This window comes from Sciurus vulgaris (assembly GCF_902686455.1).
Source record: "Sciurus vulgaris genome assembly, chromosome: 6".
Taxonomy (NCBI): Eukaryota; Metazoa; Chordata; class Mammalia; order Rodentia; family Sciuridae; genus Sciurus; species Sciurus vulgaris.
In genome coordinates this window covers 106,739,856-106,761,932 of record NC_136466.1, presented here as the reverse complement: position 1 = coordinate 106,761,932, position 22,077 = coordinate 106,739,856, and the positions used below count along the sequence as shown (strand labels likewise).

The 22,077-nt window shown below is 38.4% G+C and overlaps 1 protein-coding gene across 5 annotated transcripts in view; it reads right to left on the bottom strand.

Annotated features, from left to right (window-relative positions):
- The window catches only part of DMGDH (dimethylglycine dehydrogenase), a gene marked incomplete at its 5' end in the record, with an annotated part of 53,669 nt that overhangs the window by 4,802 nt on the left and 26,790 nt on the right, over positions 1 to 22,077 (bottom strand). For 2 of the 5 annotated variants that reach the window (XM_079143567.1, XM_079143569.1), the window contains 4 exons: positions 3,132 to 3,266; positions 17,753 to 17,812; positions 19,861 to 20,018; positions 21,344 to 21,561. In XM_079143567.1, the coding sequence (XP_078999693.1) occupies positions 3,132 to 3,266; positions 17,753 to 17,812; positions 19,861 to 20,018; positions 21,344 to 21,561 (571 nt within the window). Of the gene's footprint in view, positions 1 to 3,131; positions 3,310 to 9,094; positions 10,178 to 17,752; positions 17,813 to 19,860; positions 20,019 to 21,343; positions 21,562 to 22,077 lie in introns of those variants that run through there. The other 3 variants (XR_013764388.1, XM_079143570.1, XM_079143568.1) reach the window with 3 other exon arrangements.

Genomic DNA, 22,077 nt, shown 5'->3' with positions numbered 1-22,077 from the left:
TAAGTTGTACTTGTTAGGTATTTTAGTCACATCAATGAAAAACTGACTAAAACATAGCCCTTCTCATGACCGCCCTTTTACCTTGATTTGAAATATTAAAACTTATTTAAAATCATAAGCACAGTCCAACTCCCAGGCAGACTTCAATTTTCCCCAGGACACTCATCAACATCTGTCATGCCATACATATATTTTATTTATTTTGCTCATTGTCTTCCTCTTTCTCCCCTGGAATGTAAACTCCAGAGGACAGAGATTCTTGTCTGTTTTGCTTACTGCTGTGCCTAGCATTTTGCTGGCACATAATATAATCAATCATAAAAGTTTATTGAATAAGCGAACAAACTTACCCTATCACCGGTGCCAGAAATATTTGCAAGAATAAAATACCAAATACCAAAAGCAACATAAGTCTGGACAAAGTCAGGAAATAAAAAGCAAAAAATATCCTGTATTTCAGAGTACAAAGAGGATCAAAAGAGGACCTTTGATTGGGAAGAATGATCTGTGATATTCAGAAGCACAGTAGGATAACGATGGTTGACAACAATTAATTGAATATTTCAAAATAGTTAATGAGATTTTAAATGTTCCCACCACAAAGAAATGATAAGTGTCTGAGGTGGTAGATGTATTGATTACCCTGTTCTGATCATTATAGATTATATGCATGTATTGAAATATCACACTCTACTCCATAAATATGTACAATTACTGTGTCAGCTAAAAATAAAATACATTTTTTAAAAGAAGGAAGGCCCTTGAGAAAGAAGATTTAAAAAAAGAGGGGCTATCTGCATGATAAAAGGATGACTCTACTAATCATCAAAGAGCCCACAGGCACATATTAGGAAATTTGAGAGATATAATCCTATTATTGAGTCAGCAGCTCTCTAAGCAGATAATAAGTGGTAAGAAAAGATGAAAGAGGTACATAGCATGTGAATTTGGTGTTTATGCTTGGCAAAGGAAATAAAAATTTTAAGTGGAGCTTGGGCTTTTGGTTTTTTTAACTGCAATTTGGGTATCCTTATATTTAATATGGCTCAATCTCTCAGTTGGTTGGGTTGGGGTGGGGTTGCCTACGGAGCACCACAGCACCATCTCTCTATCATCTATCAGAGTACAGCAAAACCTGGTGGAAGGAAGAGTGCAGGCCATGTTAGGAAGTACAGAGAAAGTTGGGCAGAAAAGAGTGGAAAGTGTAAAACCAAGGAAAGACAGGGTGGGGAGAATTCATCAGGGGTGGGCAGAACCTGAGATGTTATCTCGTCCACTGGCTTCCTTTTATAGATGAGAGAACTCAGGCCCAGAGATCAGTTCAGGGTCTGGCCAACCCTCTGGCTAATAGCAGAAGCTGGTGATTAGTAGAAATCATGTGAATTGTGGGCAAATTCAAAATTGGAGAAAATATATTAAGAAAAGAATCTGAACCAGAGATGAAGAACAGAAAGAGGAAGGGGAAACAATGAGAAGAGTAGAAACAATTAAAACAGAAAAACAAACTCAGCACAACATGAGAAGAAAGTGAAGGGTCAACCTAGTAAGTGTGTGGGAAGTTAAAGGAGCGAGCGTGAGATCTAAGAAAATCTGTTGTCAGCTTCACATTATCTAAACATCCACCTGCTTGCTTGCTACTCATATACAAAAAAGTGGGTATGTAAATAAGTTCTAAAAAGACTCCAGGAGGACATCAGCAGAGACAGAAAATAGAGCAAACCAGAGTATTTGGCTTGCCTTAAAAGAAAGAACAGAAATTCAAGGCCCAACTATAGCAGGGCTGGAAATCAGCTCCATCAATTACTAGCTATGTGACCTCAAGAAAGTTATTTAACCTTTCTGAGTTCCAAAACCTCATCTTTAAAATGGGACAATTATATATATCTGATAGGGATGTTGTAAATGTAAACCAAAGAGAACATGAAAAGTATCTGGCATATCATAGGAACTCAGTAGATGGAACATGTATGGCAAATTACCCATGCCTTAGCTCACATTGCCATTTCTTTAGTAATCCAGAGGCTATTTTTTGATTCCACCACTATCAACTTATCACCGAAGAGATGGAGAAAATGATAACAAATATCAAGCAAGCTGCAATGAATGAGCAAAAAACCAGACACAGGATCTCTGAGTCTCGGGTATTGACCAAGCTACCCCTGCTCAATATAGAACTGCTTTTTAGATGAGACTTGAGGTCCTGTGTCCTCCACATGGTCTAGATCTGACTGCTAATATCAATCAAAACACATGCACGTGTCCAACTAAACTGTATTTTATAAGCAGCAATAGAAAGTGGAGGAAATTCAGTTCCACGGATAAGTTACCTGACTAACCCTGGTTTTGATGAATAATAGAACAACATGCACATTCCAAAGTAGAAAGAGTAATTTTATTCTTACTGAAGAACCAAATTGTTGCCATTTTTCACTTAACTTTATTTTTCCCCACTTAATTTAGTTTGCTTTTGGTATTGGGGATTGAACTCAGGGGCACTCGACCACTGATTCACATCCCCAACCCTATTTTGTATTTTATTTCGAGACAGGGTCTCATTGAGTTGCTTAGCGCCTCGCTTGTGCTGAGTCTGACTTTGAACTCGAAATACTCCTGCCTCAGCCTCCCAAGCCACTAGCATTACAGGCGTGTGCCACCGCACCCAGCTCCACTTAACTTTCTAAGGCTCAACCCCCATTGTCATAGATGTTTTCACTTGGAATTTATTTTCTGCTAATATGCTAATTGCCCCCTTCTGCAAGATCCCTGAAAAGCTAAATCAAAATGCCAATTTTTTTTATAAAATCCATCTTCTGCATTCACAGATGAGGATGTAGTTTACAAATATATCATTTTACCCTCAGACTCATACCTTCCTCATTGTCCAATATATTTCAAGTCCTTGGCTTTTTTTTTTTTTTTTTTTTTAAAATAGAGAATATAGAATCCTATGCTTTCAAAAATGAGCAGCAATTCATTTTCCTTTCAGTTAAATCGCTTTCTCTTTCTTGAACGTCAGTTCAGAAATCAAATGCATGTCATCCTTCCAATAAATAGTAAATTAGCAAAACCTCTACGAATGAACAGGAGCAAGGAGCACTTCTGCCCCTGGCAACCAGGTCCTCCCCGCTCACCTTGCCGTGGTACCAGATGCTTTCATTTCCCTCCGGATCCACATCATCCGTTGCCAAGGTGAGGCAGACCAGTCTCCGTTTCAGCCCCTTGGCTTTAATCTGTTTCAGTGCTTGCTTTCCTATGAAGTCTGCTGGCTGCAGGAACCCAAGGTAATGATGATGAATGAATGCTCAGACACTGTGACAAGGTTAGAGATGCAAGCATTTAAATTTGTCTTTGCTATTTTCTCGCCAATTACACATTAAATAAAAATACAGATTGGATCAAACATCTAGACAAATATTTCTTAGTCCTCAAATGATAGTATCAGCCACCTGTCCGTACAGGATATGTTATACTTAGGGGTAATAACTGTGATGACAATTTTACCAGAAACATGTAACGTAGAAAAAAGAAGGCATTATACTGCAATGGTGGGTCATGAAAGTGACCCTTATGTCTGATGGGTCTGGACGGTGTTACGGGCTGTCAGCATGCAACTCAATTTCTACCTACTGGAAGTTTTTACAGGAACTACACTTTTTTTTGAAATGTGATGCTAAAATGCTGTATCCCCCGCTACACACACATACATATACACGTCAAAATAATGGTCCCTGAAATGTATTAACCCGTTGGGTTGCATTCACTAGTTTATGCAGGAAACATTTATCGAAACCCTACTATGTGTGAACCATCAAGCCATTTCCTAAGTGGGTATAAAGTGAGTTACACAGACATTTTGATCAAAGAGCTTATTCTCAAACATTGTGCTTTTTAACCTTTTTGTCATATTCCACGCAACACATGACAGATGATATTCCTATTCTTAATACACTCCCATGGCACATTCAGGGTTATTCCCAATGCAATGCCAGTGAGTGAGAGTGACATTGTTATGGAGATAACCTTGAATTCATTCTGATATGTTGGGAAAAAAAGTGGAATCAGGCAAATTTGAAGACTTTCCCTTTATAAGTAATACACTTTACGACTCAGTAGGACACACAGATGAGCGATGACTCCTCAGTGGGGACACTATTCTACCCAACTAGAATGCCAGGGGACACTTGATAAGTAAGATAAACTGGTCAGAGGCTACGAGCGAGGAGAGTGCCCAGGAGGGAGGGCTGACCTCCAAGTGGGACATTAGATAAGCCTTCCACATAATAAGCCCAAACAAGCATCTCTTCCGGAGCAAAAAGGAAATTTGTAATACACAAAGCCTATCTCTGCTGAAAAAGAATTAGAGATTACAATAAAAATAAGAAGCTCAAAACAGTTCTCATATATAGACTAAACATTCTCTGAGAAAAGAAAGAAACAACCACAAACTTTAATTTCTTCACTGGCCATAAGAGGAAAGGAAACAATATTTCATGCCAAAGATGTCCTCTGCTGCCAACATTTAGGATTTACACAGCTCTTAGGGCTGAGTGCAATAAAAACCCCATGACCTCCCAGAGAAGCTGCAAAAAAGGTGTGTTTTACCTCCTCTACGACTGTTCTGCTCAGATCCTTTAGTCACAGCAGTGAAAAAGCTGACTAAAACAAGGTCCTAGCACATCATCTACCTGACACCCCTAGTGCACTCTTTTACAGATCCAGAGCTTCAAGGATGAGGCCACAGCACAGTGTGATCTCTATGGAAACTGCGACTTTAAGTTGCTGACCTGCACAGGAAGCTGAAGAAAGCTTCCATCAGCCAAGGTTAAAATGATGTGCAAAATGAAAGTCCAAGTCTCACTCCTTCCCAGTGTGACGCAGAGGGTGAAAATGGGAAAGCCAGAAGCACAAGTTCAAGGAGACTGGAGCCTGTGTTTTTGAATACAGGATTAACTGGGGGAGGGGACACAGGGAGAGTATGATTTATTTGATTCATATGTAAAATAAATTCATGGTAAAAAAGGCATAACCAACCCAAGTTCACTATAGTTAAAATATGTATATTTAAATACAGAAAGAACTCTAAATAATAATGAAATTTTTTCCTTTTTCTGTATTTTTTGTTGGTGAATTATAATTATGCATAACAGTGGGATTCATGATGTCACATTCGTACGTGCACAAAACATAATATGATCAGTCTCATTCTCTGGTGAGCCTTTCCTTCCCCTCCGCTCTTCCCTCCCTAGATCTGCATGCTCTTCTCTATTCACCTCCCTTCTATTATTGCTACTGTTATTTTTATTAGTGCATTGTGTATGTACACACACCTAGAGACACACGTATACATGCAGGATTCATTGTGGTAAATTTATACATGGACAATTTTTTTTTGCTACTTTTTTCTTTATTCCTTTTTTTATTATTGTAAACAAATGGGATACATGTTGTTTCTCTGTACATGGAATAAAGGCATACCATTTGTGTAATCATAAATTTACATAGGGTAATATTGTTTGATAAAGAACTTCTCCCCCTTTTTTTTTTTTTTTTTTTTTTTGGCGGTGCTGGGGATCGAACCCAGGGCCTTGTGTTTGCAAGGTAAGCACTCTACCAACTGAGCTATCTCCCCAGCCCCTTGCTACCCTTTTAAAACAAGACTTGCTATGATAGATGAAGATGGCAATGGGAGCTTTCTGGAATCCTCGTCTGCATAGGAGTCAATAACTACAGTCACAAAAACAAATCTCATGCCTTATTGTGTGGAAAAGCACTTAGAGCAATGCCAGCGGCCGGTGCTTTACACAGTGTGATTTGTGGAGTGACAGCAGATCCTGACTCAGTTCCTCACCTCCTGTCGTGGAATCTGAATCTTCACAATTAGAGATTCATTTAGGTCTTGAAGGTTTCTGGTTATGGAATTTTCTTGCAATTATTATTCATCTGTCATTAAGCTTCTACTGTGTATCGGATACTTGTTAGGCATGAAGTATTCACAGCTTAATAGAATAAGGTCTTGTAGCTTTGAGAGGCCCCTGGGGAAATGTGACTCCTTTCCCTCCACATCAAAATATGCCCAGTCATGAAATTATTCTATCCCTTCAATTTTTTAACATATCAGAGGAAAAAAAAAAATTCAAGATGATCAGTAATGTAGTGGAACATCACAGAGAACAGTAATCAGCAATATCAATTCTAGAACATGATCCATGGGTGGTTCTGCACATTCTACAAGAACATAAACGTCACAAGTGTTATGCAAATTTAAAACAAAGAGCATCTAATACGTGAAGGCAGAATGCACACAGTCACACTTCTGTGATAGAAGTATGTACGGTGGGGTCAAGGAAGATTCTGACCAGTCCCACCAGGGGAGGGAGAGTGGGGATGAGGACCCATTCCATCACTGACAACTTCACAGAGGAAGTTGCTCAAATCAGGTTTTGGAAGATGAGTAGCTTTCATAGTAACAATGGTCAGCATAGCCTTTTTCCAAAGTGCTTGTACTTATAATTTGATCTTCACAACAACCCACAGATGGCAAATCTGGGGTCTAAAATAAGTGAATAAACTTAGCTAGACAGGCCTTAGCAGATTGGTTAAGGGCCAAGACCTCAGGAGACCCATCCCTGTTCCTTTCCTCTACTCTGAGTGGCCTTCACTGAGCCACTGAAGCTAACATCTGCTGCACCTCCGAAGAAGTGGGGGCAGCTGGGCGCGATCAAAGTCATCAGAAATGGGTTCCTTGGGGTGCTGCAGGAGAGTTACAGGGGCAGGTGCCAGGAGAGGGGCAAGATGTGCCAGAAGGGAGCTTAACTCTACCTTTACTAAATTCACAAATTTTACCAAGGGCTAAGTGGGAACATCAGGTATACATAAGAGAAACGGGAGGTGGGAACAGAAAACTTTCTTTAGAAATAAATTGTAGTAGTAAATTCAGTTAAAAGATATTATCGATAAGGAACATTTACAATTTGTTAGGCAATGTATCAACCACTACGCTGAGGGCTTTATGTGTGTGAGCTCATTTACTCTTCATGAACCCAATGAGATAAGTATGAAACCACCAGTTTTTAGTCGAGTTTTATTTACATGGCAACATAAATCCGCACCTTTAGATTTTATCCATATTTTTAAAATGCCCATACCTGGGCTCTATCACTGGAAAGCACAGTTGATCTAAATATTCTAAATGAAGAATTTTTTTTTTTAATTTCCAGTAGGTTGCCAGAACCTGTTTTGAATGGCATTCATTATATTGTGTAAAAGTCTTTGAAAACACCCTGAAGGTTAATGTTAATGAAATTTGACATCTATAGTGTATGTCCCTGAATTAGGAAGTGATCTTGTCAGCAATATTGTCCTCAGACATGAATGAAAACAGTCCTCTGACAGACAGCAGCAACAAAACCCTCGTAGAAAGGCCAACGTGCTTACAGCACGGACAGGAGATGCACCTGTCCCTTGACACCATCCCTCCCCAAACATCCAGGCTCCAAACTTGGGAAGATTTAAAGTGGGGTGATGGCTTCACATCCTCATTTGACTTGGCTTGCCTCCCAAGATTGTCGCATTTACTCCACTACATAGTGATTAATTATAAATGAAGAGAAAATGTGTCTGAAGGTTATGCCGTAATTTAAATCAGTGCTTTCAGAATGACCCAAGAACAGAAATACATTTCTGTCATGAGTCAGTGCCAAATTAACTATATAAATAGCCATTAATGTCTTTGAGGAATGCATAAATTTCTGAGGCTCTGAGATTACAGCTTAAAAAAAGTCTTGGCTTGTTTTTTAATTGATTAATTCTAAAGAGTGATAAGAGCCATTAAAAGAACCACCTGAAATATGTACTAAATATAACATCCACAAATATAAAAACATTAAGTAGATTTTTAAGGGGAAAGCAATTAATCATCTCTTATTAGCCCTATTAAGGGCACACATATTACCTAAAACCCAGTGTCAAACCAATACATTAAATCACTATATTTCAGGCAGTGATTCTTAGGGCAATAGAGAACTTGCAGACAGATCAAGTCAAATTTGGCGGCAGCCATGAAAGAAGAGTCTGGCAGAAAGAGTCAAGGGAACAGCCTGTAATAGACCAGGGAAAGATTACAAAATTGAAGTCTTAGATCTTTCCTTTTCCATGTATGGGGACTAGAACCCCTTTAGAAAATTCAAGGAAGCATTACTTTGAATTTTTTGGACAAAAAAAAATTCTTTTAATTTAAATATCAAAAGTTTTAAAGACACCAGAGAATCAATTAAGATTCTAGGTGTCCATAAAGTCTCCTTAAAAATCAGGCACACCAGTGATTCATGCCCCTGGGTTTTACAGGTATAGAGAACACTACAGGAAAACCCCTCTGGTCACCAGCTACTGTGAGTGGCAGGGCAAGGAAGAAAATCCCAGTGACAGTCTCCTGCTGCTGTCCCTCAATACTTTCCTGAAAAGCTTCTCATTTAAAAGGGGCTTTGGCTCACCATTTAAAACAATCCTGGTGGGAATCCTTTTGTAAAGCACATGGCCATTGCTAAGTACAGTATATGTGACTCTGAGCTTTCAGTGCCCTGTGCACCTGCGTGTCTCACAATAATGAGAAGCCGGATACCAGGTTCATTCATCTGGGGAAATGACGGACTTACCCCCATCCATCAAGACAAATTATAGCATCATTAATTTCATATTCAGAATCAGAGTCATAGAAGTCTTTTTAAAAGTAGAAAATTTAGTCCAATCTTGTCTTTCATATGAGAACACTAATGCACAGCAAAGGTAATGCTCTTCCCTGAAGTGACAAAGGGAATTAGAACCAAACCTCAAAGTCAGGCTTCTCAATCATGGTTCTTTTCTCACTACGCAGAGCTCCCTACTATTCCAGGTAAGTTCATAGTGACCAAAATTTCCATTAGTTTAGTAACTAAAGACTGATATTATTGGTTGAAAAGTGAGCACTCCCACATAAACAGAGTTCTCATTCTTTGCTCTTAGAATCTGAAAGAAACTACTCATCTAATATCATTATAACCAAGATTATTAGTCAGGTAAGAATTTCTTTGATAAAAATAGAAAATGAATCCTATCGACTACAAGAAAGGAGGAGAGGAAATAGAAACCTGGGGACATATTTTAAAAATATGCCTCAGCCAGGTCAATAATAAAGTTAATGGGCATTCGAACTAAGCTAAGATTTTCATAACTATAGCAGCCTGCATTACATGTGTTCTATGACTTTACTAGATTTAGTTTTAAGGACAACATTTATTTTTCAGTGTTTGAATCTAATGATTCAAAGGAAAACTGCTAAGTAGACCTATGGCTTTATCAGGTATACTTTTCTGCTTAACTGCTTCAGCAACAATTACAACATAGAATTTTCATGGATATAAAGGCAGCAGGTCTTTTATATCCATGGACTCTGCATCTGTGAATTCAATTAACCACAGATCAAAAATATTCAGAAAAAACTACATCTGTACTGAAAATGTGCACTTTTTTTTGTCATTATTCCCTAAACAACAGAGCCTAACACCTATTTACATAGTATTTACATTGTATTAGGTACTGTGTTAGTCAGCTTTTCATCACTGTGACAAAATGCCTGAGAAAAGCATTTTTTTGTTGTTGTTATGGGTGATTGGACTCAGGGGCACTCAACCACTGAGACACATCCCCAATCATATTTTGTATTTTATTTAGAGATAGGGTTTCACTGAGTTGCTTAGCACCTCACTTTTGCTGAGGCTGGCTTTGAACTGAAGATCCTCCTGTTTCAGCCTCCAGAGCCACTGGGATGACAGGCATACACGACTGTATCTGACAAGAAAAACAATTTAAAGGGGGAAAGATTGTGGCTCATGGTTTCAGAAGTTTCAGTTCATGGTTGTCAGGTTCTTTGCTTTAAGCCTGAAACAAGGTTTAATTTAGCAGAAGGGCATGTTGGAACAAAGATGCTCACCTCATCGCGGGTGGAAAGCAAATTGGGAGAGAGAGAGAGGTCAGGGACAAGATATAATCCCCAAGGACCCACTCCCTTCAACGAGGTCCCAACTCTTACAGTTTCTACTGCTTTCCAATAATGTCACCAAATTATGAATTTTTCAATGGATTGATCCACTGATGGTTAAAGTCCTCAAGATTCAATCAGGTCCTGAAACACTTAAGGATAAATCTGCAAAAAAGATGTGCAAGACCTTTCATACTAAAAACTATGAAGCGTTTGTCAGAGAAATTAAACATGACCTAAATTAGAAAAGGGATGAATTTTGTGTGTGTTGAAAGACTTGAACTGATCTATAAATATAATGCCATTCCATTCAACATCCCAAAATCGTTTTTTTTGTTTTTTGTTTTTTGCAGTTCATCGACAAACTGATTTTAAAATTTCTGGAAAATCCAAAGGACCTAGAATAGCCAAAATAATTTTTAAGAAGAAGAACAAAGTTTCAGGGCTATCACAATTCTTATTTATACCATAGTAATCAAGACAGGGTAGTATGAGTACGAAGACAGACAGTTCAATGGAACACAACAGAGTCCAGGAAAGGACCTACGACTCTATGTGCAGCTGATGTTTGATGAAAATGAAAAGGCAGTGAAGTGCAGAGTGTGTGGTGTGCTCAATAAATGGCACTGGAAACAACTGGAGAGCCACACGCAAAAAAATAAACTTCAATCCATAACTCACACCAGTGACAAAAATTAACTAAAAATGTACCTTAGCCCTAAGTGTAAAAAGTAAGAAAGATGGTCGATCTTCTAGAAGAAAACAGGCCTGAATGTAAAAAGCAAGGTGATAAAACTTCTGAAAGAAAACAGGAGAACATTGTTGTGACTTTGGGTTAGGCAAAGATTTCTTGGATATGAACCAAAAATATGATCCATAATATATCAAATTAATAAGGACTTAAATAAAAACTTCTGCTCTTTGAAAGACATTATTAGACAAACGAAAAAACAACATAGACTAGAAAAAATATTTGCAAAGCACAGACCTGCTAAATGACTTATACCTAGATATATAACTTTAAAAACTCCAATCCAATTAACAATGGGTAAGAAATTTGATCAGACACTTCACAAAAGAAGAGTTAAGAATAGTAGGACACATCACTAGTCTTTTTCTTTTTCTTTTCTTTTTTTTTTTTTTTTTTTTTTTTTTTTGGTGCTGGGGACAGAAGGCAGGGCTTCTCACATGACAAACAAGTACACTACCACTAAGCAGCATCCCTGGCCCAACATCATTAGTTTTTAAGGAAATAAATTCAATCCATGATGAGATACACGTCTCTAAGAATAGCTAGAGTTAGAAAGACTGACGATGACAAACATTTGACAAGAATATAGAGGAACTGGAACTCTTACATACTGCTGGTGGAAATATAAAATGCTACACTATCTTACATGTTCAATCCAGTTTCTTAAAAAGTTAACATAAAGATGTTAACATAAAGTTAACATATATTTGCCATTTTACTCAACCATCCTACTCCTCTATATTTATCCAGGAGAAAAGACAGCAACAAATTTTTATACAGAAATGTTTACAGCACCTTTATTTGTAATAGCCTAAACTGGAAACTACCCAAATGTTCATCAACAAATGAATGTTAAAACAGACTGTGATACACATCCATAATATGGACTACTACTACTATACAAAGCAATGAATTATTGAAACATCTAACAATAAGGATGACTCTTCAAATTATTATGCTGAGTGAAAGAATCCATATGCAAAAAAGAGTAGGTGCTGTATAATTCCATTTAGATAGATTTTGCATTTATTCTAGAAGTTACAAAAAAATTGATAGTGATAGAAGGCAGAGAAATGGTTTCCTGGGAGAAGGCGGGACTGTGGGAAGGACTGGGAGGTAGGAATTACTAAGGGGCATAAGCAACCCACTGGGAACAGAGATGCATTCACTATCTTCCATTGTGGTGATGGTTTCGTCAGCATGTGTGTGTATTAAACATTACAGATTGTTTACTTTAAATATGTCAATTTGTTGCATGTTCAATTATGCTGTTAAAATAAAAATAATAAAAATAAAATACAGCAATCTATTCAATTTATCCTAAGACCTGCGTTTCCATGGATTTCTAAATTTTAAAGCAGTCAACTAGTAGCACATTCATGCTTTTAGGATGGATGCAAAAAATTGTTTCATAACAGAAATTGGATACATAAGAGGATAATGATTCAATAGCTATTAGTTTAATATACTCTGACAGGTGTTTCAGAAATGATAAACTATACTTCAGCCTAGGTAACCCCTTCTCTTCCCTCCTCTCTCCTTTCCCTTATCATTAAGCAATGAAAATGGGTAAGAGAATAAGGATGGCTTAATGAGAATGACCAATTATATGGTTCATAAAGGCAATGTAGCACCAATGTCTTCAACCACTATGCTAAGTGGCATTTTGTAGAAATTCATACTTGCAAAAACGGAATCTTCATTTTACGGATTTGAACTCTCAAGTGCAAAATGAAGTTAAGTGGCTTTTCCAGGCCAGAATTTGGTGACTTAAAAAAAAAAATTCAGGACTGGGGTTTAGCCTAGCATTCAGGAAGTCCTGGGTTTGGTCCCAAGCACCAAAAAAGAAAAAAAAAAAAAAAATTTACTTCCAATTCTAAAAGAAAAACCAAAGATGCAGGACCCAATATCATTAACTGTGGCTTAATCAGAATGGGTTACAAATCTGCTAACTTACTTCCAATCCACTGCAGATTCTACAGCACATGTACTCAGCAGCCTACCTGTTTTTCTGCGTGCCTATTTATCTTCAGGACCATAGCCAGTATAAAATTTTAAAAACTGAGACACTGGTTCTTGATTTTCATTGTGGGAAAAATAAAATCCACCTATAGGACCTTAAGACCCTATGTACAGAGGCTGAAGTTGGAGCTCAGTGGTAAAGCATGAATGAGGCACTGAGTTCCATCTTAGCACCACAAAAAAAAAATAATAATAAGTAAAGGTATTGTGCCCATCTACAACTAAAACAATTTTTTAAAGAAATAAGTTTTAAAAAAAAAGATCCTATGTGCAGAGTTGATCTGATGGCATGGGGCAGATCAATGTTCTGTTGAGATGGACCGTTCGCACGTTCTAACAAATCCCTAGGTATCGTTGACTTCTGGTCTGTGGACCATAGTTTGAGAACCACTAGAGGAGAGCATCAAGTAATGTCTAAAAGTTATTCAGGATAGTAATGTTCAGTCAGTTGGTCTAAAATAGTCATTCTTAATATTATCTGGAGTCATCTGGGGAATTAGAAACAAAAACTGATGGCTGAATCCTTTTTAATTGATCTGGGATATAGGGACCTTAAGACGTTTTAAAAAGGAACATATTATTTAAAAGAATCACACGTCAGATGATTTCAATGTCCAGCCAAGATTGAATGTCAAAGAAAAATTTTTGTTCCTTTGATTCCTATTAACATTTACCTAAAATTTCCCTAAGTGTTGGATACTATGACAGCTATAACACATTAGGAATTCCTTTCTGATTTACTGCCTATGAGCAATGGTTTTCCACTTTGATGGGTTTTTTTTTGTTTGTTTGTTTGTTTGTTTGTTTTTTTGAGGGGGTACCAGGAATTGAACTCAGAGGCACTCGACCACTGAACCAGTCCCCAGCCCTACTTTATATTTTTTATTTAGAGACAGGGTCACACTGAGTTGGTTAGCGCCTCACTTTTGCTAAGGCTGACTTTGAATTCCTAATCCTCCTGCCTTAGCCTCCTAGCCACTGGGATTACAGCCCTGAGCCACCACACCCAGCTCCACTTTGATGTTTTAATAATAGCTAATATTTATTGAATATTTAGGATGTAGTCAACCTGATCATAAGTGCTATACCTCTTTATGGGTTTCGTTTGTTTTTGTTTCTGCTTACTGATTAGCTATGCTTTAAATAAACTTTGGTCAAAGAGAGATCTTGTATTTTCTAGAATCAACATTATCTTCTAATTCATAGTCTATATTTACCACATTTTATTCTGTGTCTAGTGGTTAGAAGCTCAAGACAGGGATAGAGGAAGAGGAAGAAACAAATTGGGGAAAATTTCTTCTGATCTACTTAATTACATTTAGTACTTAATTCAACATGAATCTTGGGCAGTGCGGGGTAGGGGGGTTCTCCAGAATGGAAAAAGATTCAGGAAGTCCAAGAGGAAGATTCCAAGAATGCTTACGACTCCACTCTAAAGTAGCTGATTTTCCTCTTGCTCTTGGTGAATGCATTTCCTCCCTATCTAGCTAAAAATAAAGTGCCAATGATTTCCCCCAAAGTTAACTTCTTTTGGAACCAATCAAAATACCATTGCGGACAATGGTAGGAGTTGTTTCAGTAAAGAAGCTTAGTTAAGAGAATTTAAAAAGTATCTAGTCAATTATTTCTACCTGCCCTGCCCTTTTGCAATGCTGGCTTTCTGGGCCCTACAGCACACTTCACCAGAGGGCAGCGCTGTGCGCTGCGACCTCCTGCGGAACGACACAGTATCAGGGTTAAAAAACGTGTCCCTGGCTTTACTTCCTGAAATACTCTATCTTCAAGCTTCATGAGATCTGAGAGCCAAGCGAGATACATCTTTAATTTTTAGACCCCTGACTTAGCACTTGTTTAATAAATGGTATTAGTAGGTGTTAACTTGATGAATGTGTGTCCACAGGTGTCTCTACTGCCCAGAAACCAATGCAGGGCTGGGGGCCAGGAAGCCAGAGCTGTCACATCACCTTCCATGTTTTCCAGGTGCTGGGGATTGAACCCAGGAGCACTCTACCACTGAGTAGCATCCGCATCCCTTTCTGGTTTTATTTCGAGCCAGGGTCTCACTAAGTTGCGGAGGCTGGCCTCAAATTTGTGATACTTCTACCTCAGCCTCCCACGACATAACTGGCTTTACAGGCATGCACCACACCCCACTCCACCCCCTTCCTTTGTAATGGAAGATTTCTTCTCTATTCCATTTTTCTTTTTCCTGCTTTCTTACTGTTTTGACAAGAACACAATTCACCCTGTGAGGCTTGATGGCCCATCACCTCACCCAGTCATTTTCTTCCTTAAAATGAGCAAGGCAGCTATGGTGATCCAACCATAAAATACACACGAAAAATAGTTATAACAAAAACATGACTGTGGGAGACATCAATTTATAAGAGGTATCCATGCAAATTCTATGTAATATACATTGCTAGAAAAGAAATCCCTGGGCACTTTTTCAAGTTCCATAAGCCCATGATGGAAAAAGGTGCTTGCTAGGCAAAATGGTAGGTGAGAGGTTTGAACTGAGGTCAGAGGGCTTCATTCAACCTGGGTTAGAGAGATGACCTTCCCCAGGTCACTTCACCCCTCTGTTCTTCAGTTTCCTAGCCTTCAGGTGAGGAGGGGTGGTCTCCAGAGACCCTTGTGCCTTTGACAGTCTGCCTTTCTGTATGTTTTCATCGTGTTGTGGCTTACTTAATTGTTTTGTGACTACTTTAGGGTCAAGCAGAGAATTGTATTTCTTAGCTTTGAAGGAAAAGAATTGACTTTGAAAAATTATAAAATGACAGGGGGGTTATTTTGTTCTGTTTGGTATCAAATGTAATAAATGTCCCTCTGTGCTAGCTTCAGCTTCTCTGTTCATATAGCATCAATTTCCCAAAGCAATATGATCTTGCAGTATGTTATTCTTTAAAAAAATTATATGAAGCCTTCCAAAGGGTTTTACAGGGAATATCTTTCTGTACAGTAAATGTCTGGGTAATGTTTTGTTTTTTAGGCATGGGACTCAAATTATCAAGTTACATATCTCAGTTTGAACTGTTAATAGGCTTTTTAGGAACCTGTTTCACATTACAGGCTGCTACAAAGCCATGAGGAAGTTGTAAAACCACCAAATAGGATCTAAACAACGTTGATCCAATCTATTCACCCAGTTTAGAAATTAGTAAGCATCACTATGATTAGACTGATACCAGCTAACCACCTGAACCAACATAACTGAAAAAGACTGGTTCAGTTAGGGCCACATCCTTGGGCTAGGTGGGCCTTTACACAAGAAAATCTCTAAGAATTAACTCTGTGACACCTCACTGAGAACCAACAATTCGGAAATCATAAAAACATGCCATCAATCAAAATTACCATCTCTTAAACAGCTTTCTTTGGAGATGAGTTTTAGTTATTTGATTAGTTTAAAGGAGCTAATAAATACACAATCTACACCTGCTGATAATCATAAAGGAAGTTTACAAAATTCAATGAAAATATCATTTATCCAGGCCTTATCCCCAAACAATAATATCCAAATATTGAAGTAAAAAAAAAATCCATTTTCTATCCACCTATTGCTGACAAACACCAGAACTTTAGTGCTTTCAAGAGTCAGGCGTTTTTATCCATATTTTTAAACAGCCAAACTAAGACTTCTGTTATCAGAAGGAACAATCTGCTGCTAGGATCTGCCCGAATTCCAAGCACCTGCTTTCTCTGGTCTAGAGGCAGATGGTACATCGTAAAAATAAAAGCCATGGAAAAAATGTACACAAAGATAATCCCTTTAAAACCCTTTAGGAGGTTCTTTTTCCTAAAATTGAGTACTATAAATATACATGTTTTATGTTAATATTTGATCTCAGAATTTGGGAACTGATGCAGGGGCATTAAAAAGTTTCCTTAGCCTGATTCATGTAGTGTGTTCACATATTCCCATGGGACTGGAAATCAGCCTTTGTTTGTAAGCACCATGGGCAGAACAACTTATTTTGGGAATCCTAACAGTTACACCAAACAGCAGCAGCTGCTGCCCTATCCCTCAATACAACCAACAACTGTATGTTCCATTAAGTTCTTTTATAATAACTCCTAGGCACTGATTAGTGGGGTAAATTCAGTTCTATTTACAGGACTTACATAGATAAGCTAGGCTATAATAAACTGGCCTCATGATATACTTTTCCACTATAGTTATGTAAGGTAGTGCGTCTCAAATCCTAGGTGGGTCAGAATCCCCTGTCCAGCTTGTTAACCCAGCTTTGTTATCCTGACTCCCAGATTCTGCCCTAGTAGGTTTATGGTTGGACCTGAGAATTGCATTTCTAATAACTCCCAGGTGGTGTTGATGCTATTAGTCCCTGGACTACACTTTGAGAACCACTATGTGGTTCCCTTTGGAGTTGTTAATATTAGTTTTGAATCTTGGGTCTGAATTGGCTTCTCAGTAAATATCCATTTTATGCTGCACATATTTGAAATGTGTCATTTGCTTATATTCAGATGCTGCAGTGACATACAAAGATGCTTCATAAACACTTGGGAAGATCTGTGGAGGTGTGGCTGCTTCATAAGCAACCAGGGAGGGTCAATAATGCAGTGTGTTTGATTAGTTAATGTGCAACTTCCCAGGTCACCAGGAGTTACCTAAACTATACAACGTGCTGGTGCAATTTCTACAAGACTGCCTGCTGAAACCCAACCAATAATCATTTCATCTTCACTAATTTTTATCTTAGAATTTCAATTTATCCCTTAAAGGTGATGGAGCCTGTTATCTTAAATCTGCAAGTACATGGCAATAGTTGGAAAACAGCAGATTTTAACAAATGATTAATATGAAGCTTTTGAGCAATGCTTAGTATTTATGTTCAACTCATTTTTCCCATAATTATACTCGGTTAAGTTTTAAAGCATGGCTCTTCACAAAACCACATCAAAAATTTAAAATTGACTTTAAGCATAATTTGGAATGTAAATACCTTGTTTAACTTGACAAAATATTCCAGTCCAGCTTCCAAGGGATTTGTATCACAGTTCATCTAAGAGGAAAAGACACATTTCAAATCTTAGATGAGCACAAATCATTTCATTAACCTCACTTTTATATATTATTCTTTAAGGAAAGAGAATACTTTTTTGATTTTTGAATAGAGTTTCTGAGGAAGGCAAATTATGGACTGATCTCTCAAACAGTTGTTGTTGTTTTTCAAATCCAAAATTCAAATATAGCCTTTCAGCAAATACTGTCATTTGAATATAGCAAATATAGAAACTAAAACAGTTGGTTTCCATAGCTCTTTTATTTTAATAAATACATGAAGGATAACACATGATATTCCTTCCATAAACAAGACTTTCACAAGTTTTTTTGGTAATAATTTTGCATAACTAGGTTTTGAAAAGATATGAAGTAATTTACTTATCTTGCAATTAGCCAAGAAACAGGATAAGGAGAGGGAAAAGCAGATGGTAGAAAATGGCTTCCACAGAGTTCAGGGGGAAAAAAGGAAAAAAAATCAGTTGAATCTCAGTCTTCTCAATGTGGTTGGATCGTTATACGTCAATTCACAGCTAAAGCCAATTATTTGGTAATAGAACCAAAGTTAATGGTTTTGTCTGTTTGCTTTGTTGTTCTCTTGGCTGTAATGGGACTAGTCTAAACTCTTTAATAATAGTCAAACTTTTAAAAAACAACACAAAATTGACATAAACCAAGTTAATGTTTACCTCCCATGACATGATTTTTTCTCATATTCCTTAATCAATTTGAGCTACTCTAAAACAATTTTTTATCTGCTCAAAGTTGAGCAATTCAAGAACAAATGGAAAGAGCAGAGAAGGATGATTGCTGTCACAACACTAGAGGGCGCTCTGGCACCGCTGGGAACCCGAGGACTTAAGATGGAGAAAAGTTCCCAGAGGAGGGTTCTGGAGTGGGAAGCAGGAGGGAAAAGAATAGAGAAATGCTTAACTGCCACGGGGATGCTTCTGCTGCTTCATTGCTTGGGAACAAAGGGGCAGAGATATTCCCTTTTTCTCTCCTGGCAGCCAGCCTCATCTAAGGCCCAGTTGTAGGTTGAGAGTTCCCAAATAGAGTGTCATTCATGTAGAACTTGCTTAGGGCCCAGACTCTTTCCGCCTTCCAGTAGGCTGTCACTCCAACTCCAGGCGCACTTGCTTTTGCCCATAGGGTCCCTGTCTGGGCTTTTGAATTAAATTGAGACTAAATGAATTTTATTATTTGCTGGGCCCTTTATAGACCATCTCTAACATCTATGATAATTCTAAAGGATAAATATCCCATTTTATAGGAAAACAGGTTCTGAGGGGTTAATCCCATTACTAGTATGTGGTAAGAGAATCAGTTTAAACCCAAGAGTCCCTATTCTGAAGCTCACCTTTACCATTGTCCCTTATCTCACCTCTAAAAGTCAATGTCCTCCAAGGAAACAAACAGCAAATCTGAAAAAGTCAAAGTTCCAGAGGTAGACTGCCCCTCCGGAGAGGACAGTTTGAACCTCAGTTAGGCTACTTCTTGCATAATCTAGACCAAATGGCTCGCTGAATCTAGCGTGAATGCATGTAAAATGGGGGTCATGATAATAACTTCCTGGAGCATTTAGAAGGCAAATAAAATCATGCATATGAAAATGCTGTGAAATTGCACTTCACAAATAGAAGCTCTTAGTTCCCAGCACCATGACCAGCGCACTATGGACCATCACCCTGCCCTTAAAAAAAAAAAAAAAAAAGTTACTTCACCAAAAAGTACAAGATAAGAAGAAAATGAGGATGGGTCACACCACAGAGGAGGAGGACAGAATCACCCTGTGGGGTGGGCCTGCTCCCCTAGTCAGAGACAGGTATCTAGGGCTCTCTGCCAGGAAGGAGGAATTAAGGCAGAATAAACATCATGTCAGAGTTCCACTGAACTTTCAATTATCAAACCCTGTTTCTCTAATTAAATGGAATTGTCTTAATAATAAATCATTTCTCTTTCAGTCAGACCAAAGCTAATGCAGTTAGAACTAGCCCTCACGCAAACATCAGATACAATGAACATAAACTTTTAATGAAGACCTCGGACCTCGGACCCCCAGGCTCTGAAGGCTTTCTCCAGTCTCAAGGCATTCATGGCATAGGTTCCAAAATTGTCAATTCCCTCCTCCTGGCCTGCATTCATGACTGCGTCATAAAGTGCCTCAGAATCTTCTCGTCTGTGGTACAGCTCCCAGCCCAGCTCACCTGAAATAATGCACAGGACACGACATGGTAAGAAGAGTGACCACTAGGTCTAACGCACCTTAGTAACACGCACAGAAATAGGAGAAATTCCACTTATGAAACAGAGACATTGTTAGTTTTTAAAGAACCAATTCACAAAAGTTGCCACAAGACTCCACTGCAGAGGAGCCTGCGGGGTTATAGGTGCATTTGCATGCAATTCTGCCTCCTCTCATGACCCAGAAACACCATCAGACAGAACTTACTCTCCACTCTTGATCCCAGCTTCAGAATGAGGCTTGACTATTTTCGGGGCAACAATATTAGGTGAATAATTAGCATGGTAATTTTATCAGGATAAAGGGCTCAAGGTTTAACACCCTAACCCTCAACTCATTGTCCAAGAATCACAGGCTTAAAAGTACAATCAACTGAGAATTATTCCAATTATCTACTATGGAATATCCATAGTCTTTGACTCCCTTTGCATCCCTTTTCTTCCCCATTTGGTATTTCATTCACTAAAGCTGTGGACAGAAGGAAAGAAAGAAGGAAGGAAGGAAGGAAGGAAGGAAGGAAGGAAGGAAGGAAGGAAGGAAGGAAGGACCTCAACCTAGTCCTGTCTTTTTTATTTGTTCACCATTTTACCAAGGTCTGGTGGAAGAAGGATGGGAAACTTAGAACAGAAGTCCAGGGAAAAGATGTACCTTTCAAATTGTGTATTCTCTTTGTTCACCATCATTGGGGCTGATGGTGATGTGCTTTTCCAGGACACCACCACGTGATTCAGAGAATTCTTGGGCACAAAGTACTCCTTCACTGAAGGGACGAGGAGGTCTAAAGGAAGCTAGAAGTGAGCCCAGAGCCCCACTGGGAAGCTGAAGATCATTCTGATCAAATACCTGCCATGTGCAAGGTTGGATGCTGAAGTGTTCCTAGAGAACAGTCTAGAAGGAAAGCTGGATCATTGACAATGCTCTAATACAAAGCTTGATGCATGCAGGATGATCTCTAGGGAGATTCCATCTCTGGCAGACCATTCGTTCCCAGATGGAGTCCGCTGGCCTGGATATTCCAACTGTTCCCATGGCCACCTTTTCCTGCTTTCTTATCTACCCTTTCAAATGGGAGCAACAATTGAAAATCTATGAAATGGCTCTAAAGACTAGGAGAGAAAGGACAGACTTGTCTCAGAGTTGGGCAGAAGGAATCATCCTCCAAAGTTACACCAACAAAACGTGTGTGTGTGTGTGCCCATGTGTGTACATACTTGTACATACCCATTTCTGGTAGCATATCCTTTTAAATTTCACAGACTTTACCTTAAGTCATTTTCCAACTCTTACCAGTATAAGATATCCTAATGGCAGTAACAGGAATGTTGGAAATCTTTAAGGACTTGGTTTGGAGAAACTTGAAAGCATCATCACTAAGATCTTCAGGAGTCAGTTTCTGAAGGACCTTCCTTGCATGTGGTCCTGCAACTCCAAGGACTCCAAGTTCATCAGTTATGTTTTTAATTTCAACATCATATCCCCCTTTGACAGCTGCTTCTTCAATCCATCTGCATTTGAGTCATGAACATTGTGCTAAATAATGCTTTAATAATGTATTTTGCTCACATTATTTCTCTGAAGACATGCTTGAAGACATGTCTCATGAAGACATGCCTGAAAGTCCCCAGGGGGTCATTGTATACAATTACCTGGTTTTTAGAGTTGAGGAAACTGAGTCCCTGAGATGATAAGTGATTCTTTTTAAATCACCCACTTACAAATTTGGGGGTAATTTTTTTACAGTACAAAACGAACGTTCAATTTAGATGAGTTCTACCACACAGTTCTTTTAAACGGTGACAGCTCTGTTGCATTTCAACTAATGAGTCAGTCTTCAAAAATTAATTTGAACCCAAATTTGCTCTAATACCTGTACACAGGAGACACACTTGTGCTGCTAAAGGTTAATAATATGCCTGCCACCAGACACATAATTGCTCTGACAATCATGAGGAAAAGATAAAAACTCTAGTTTCAATTTCTAAGTCTTCATGAGTTATTAGAACCCAGTCATAGGTTGGTTT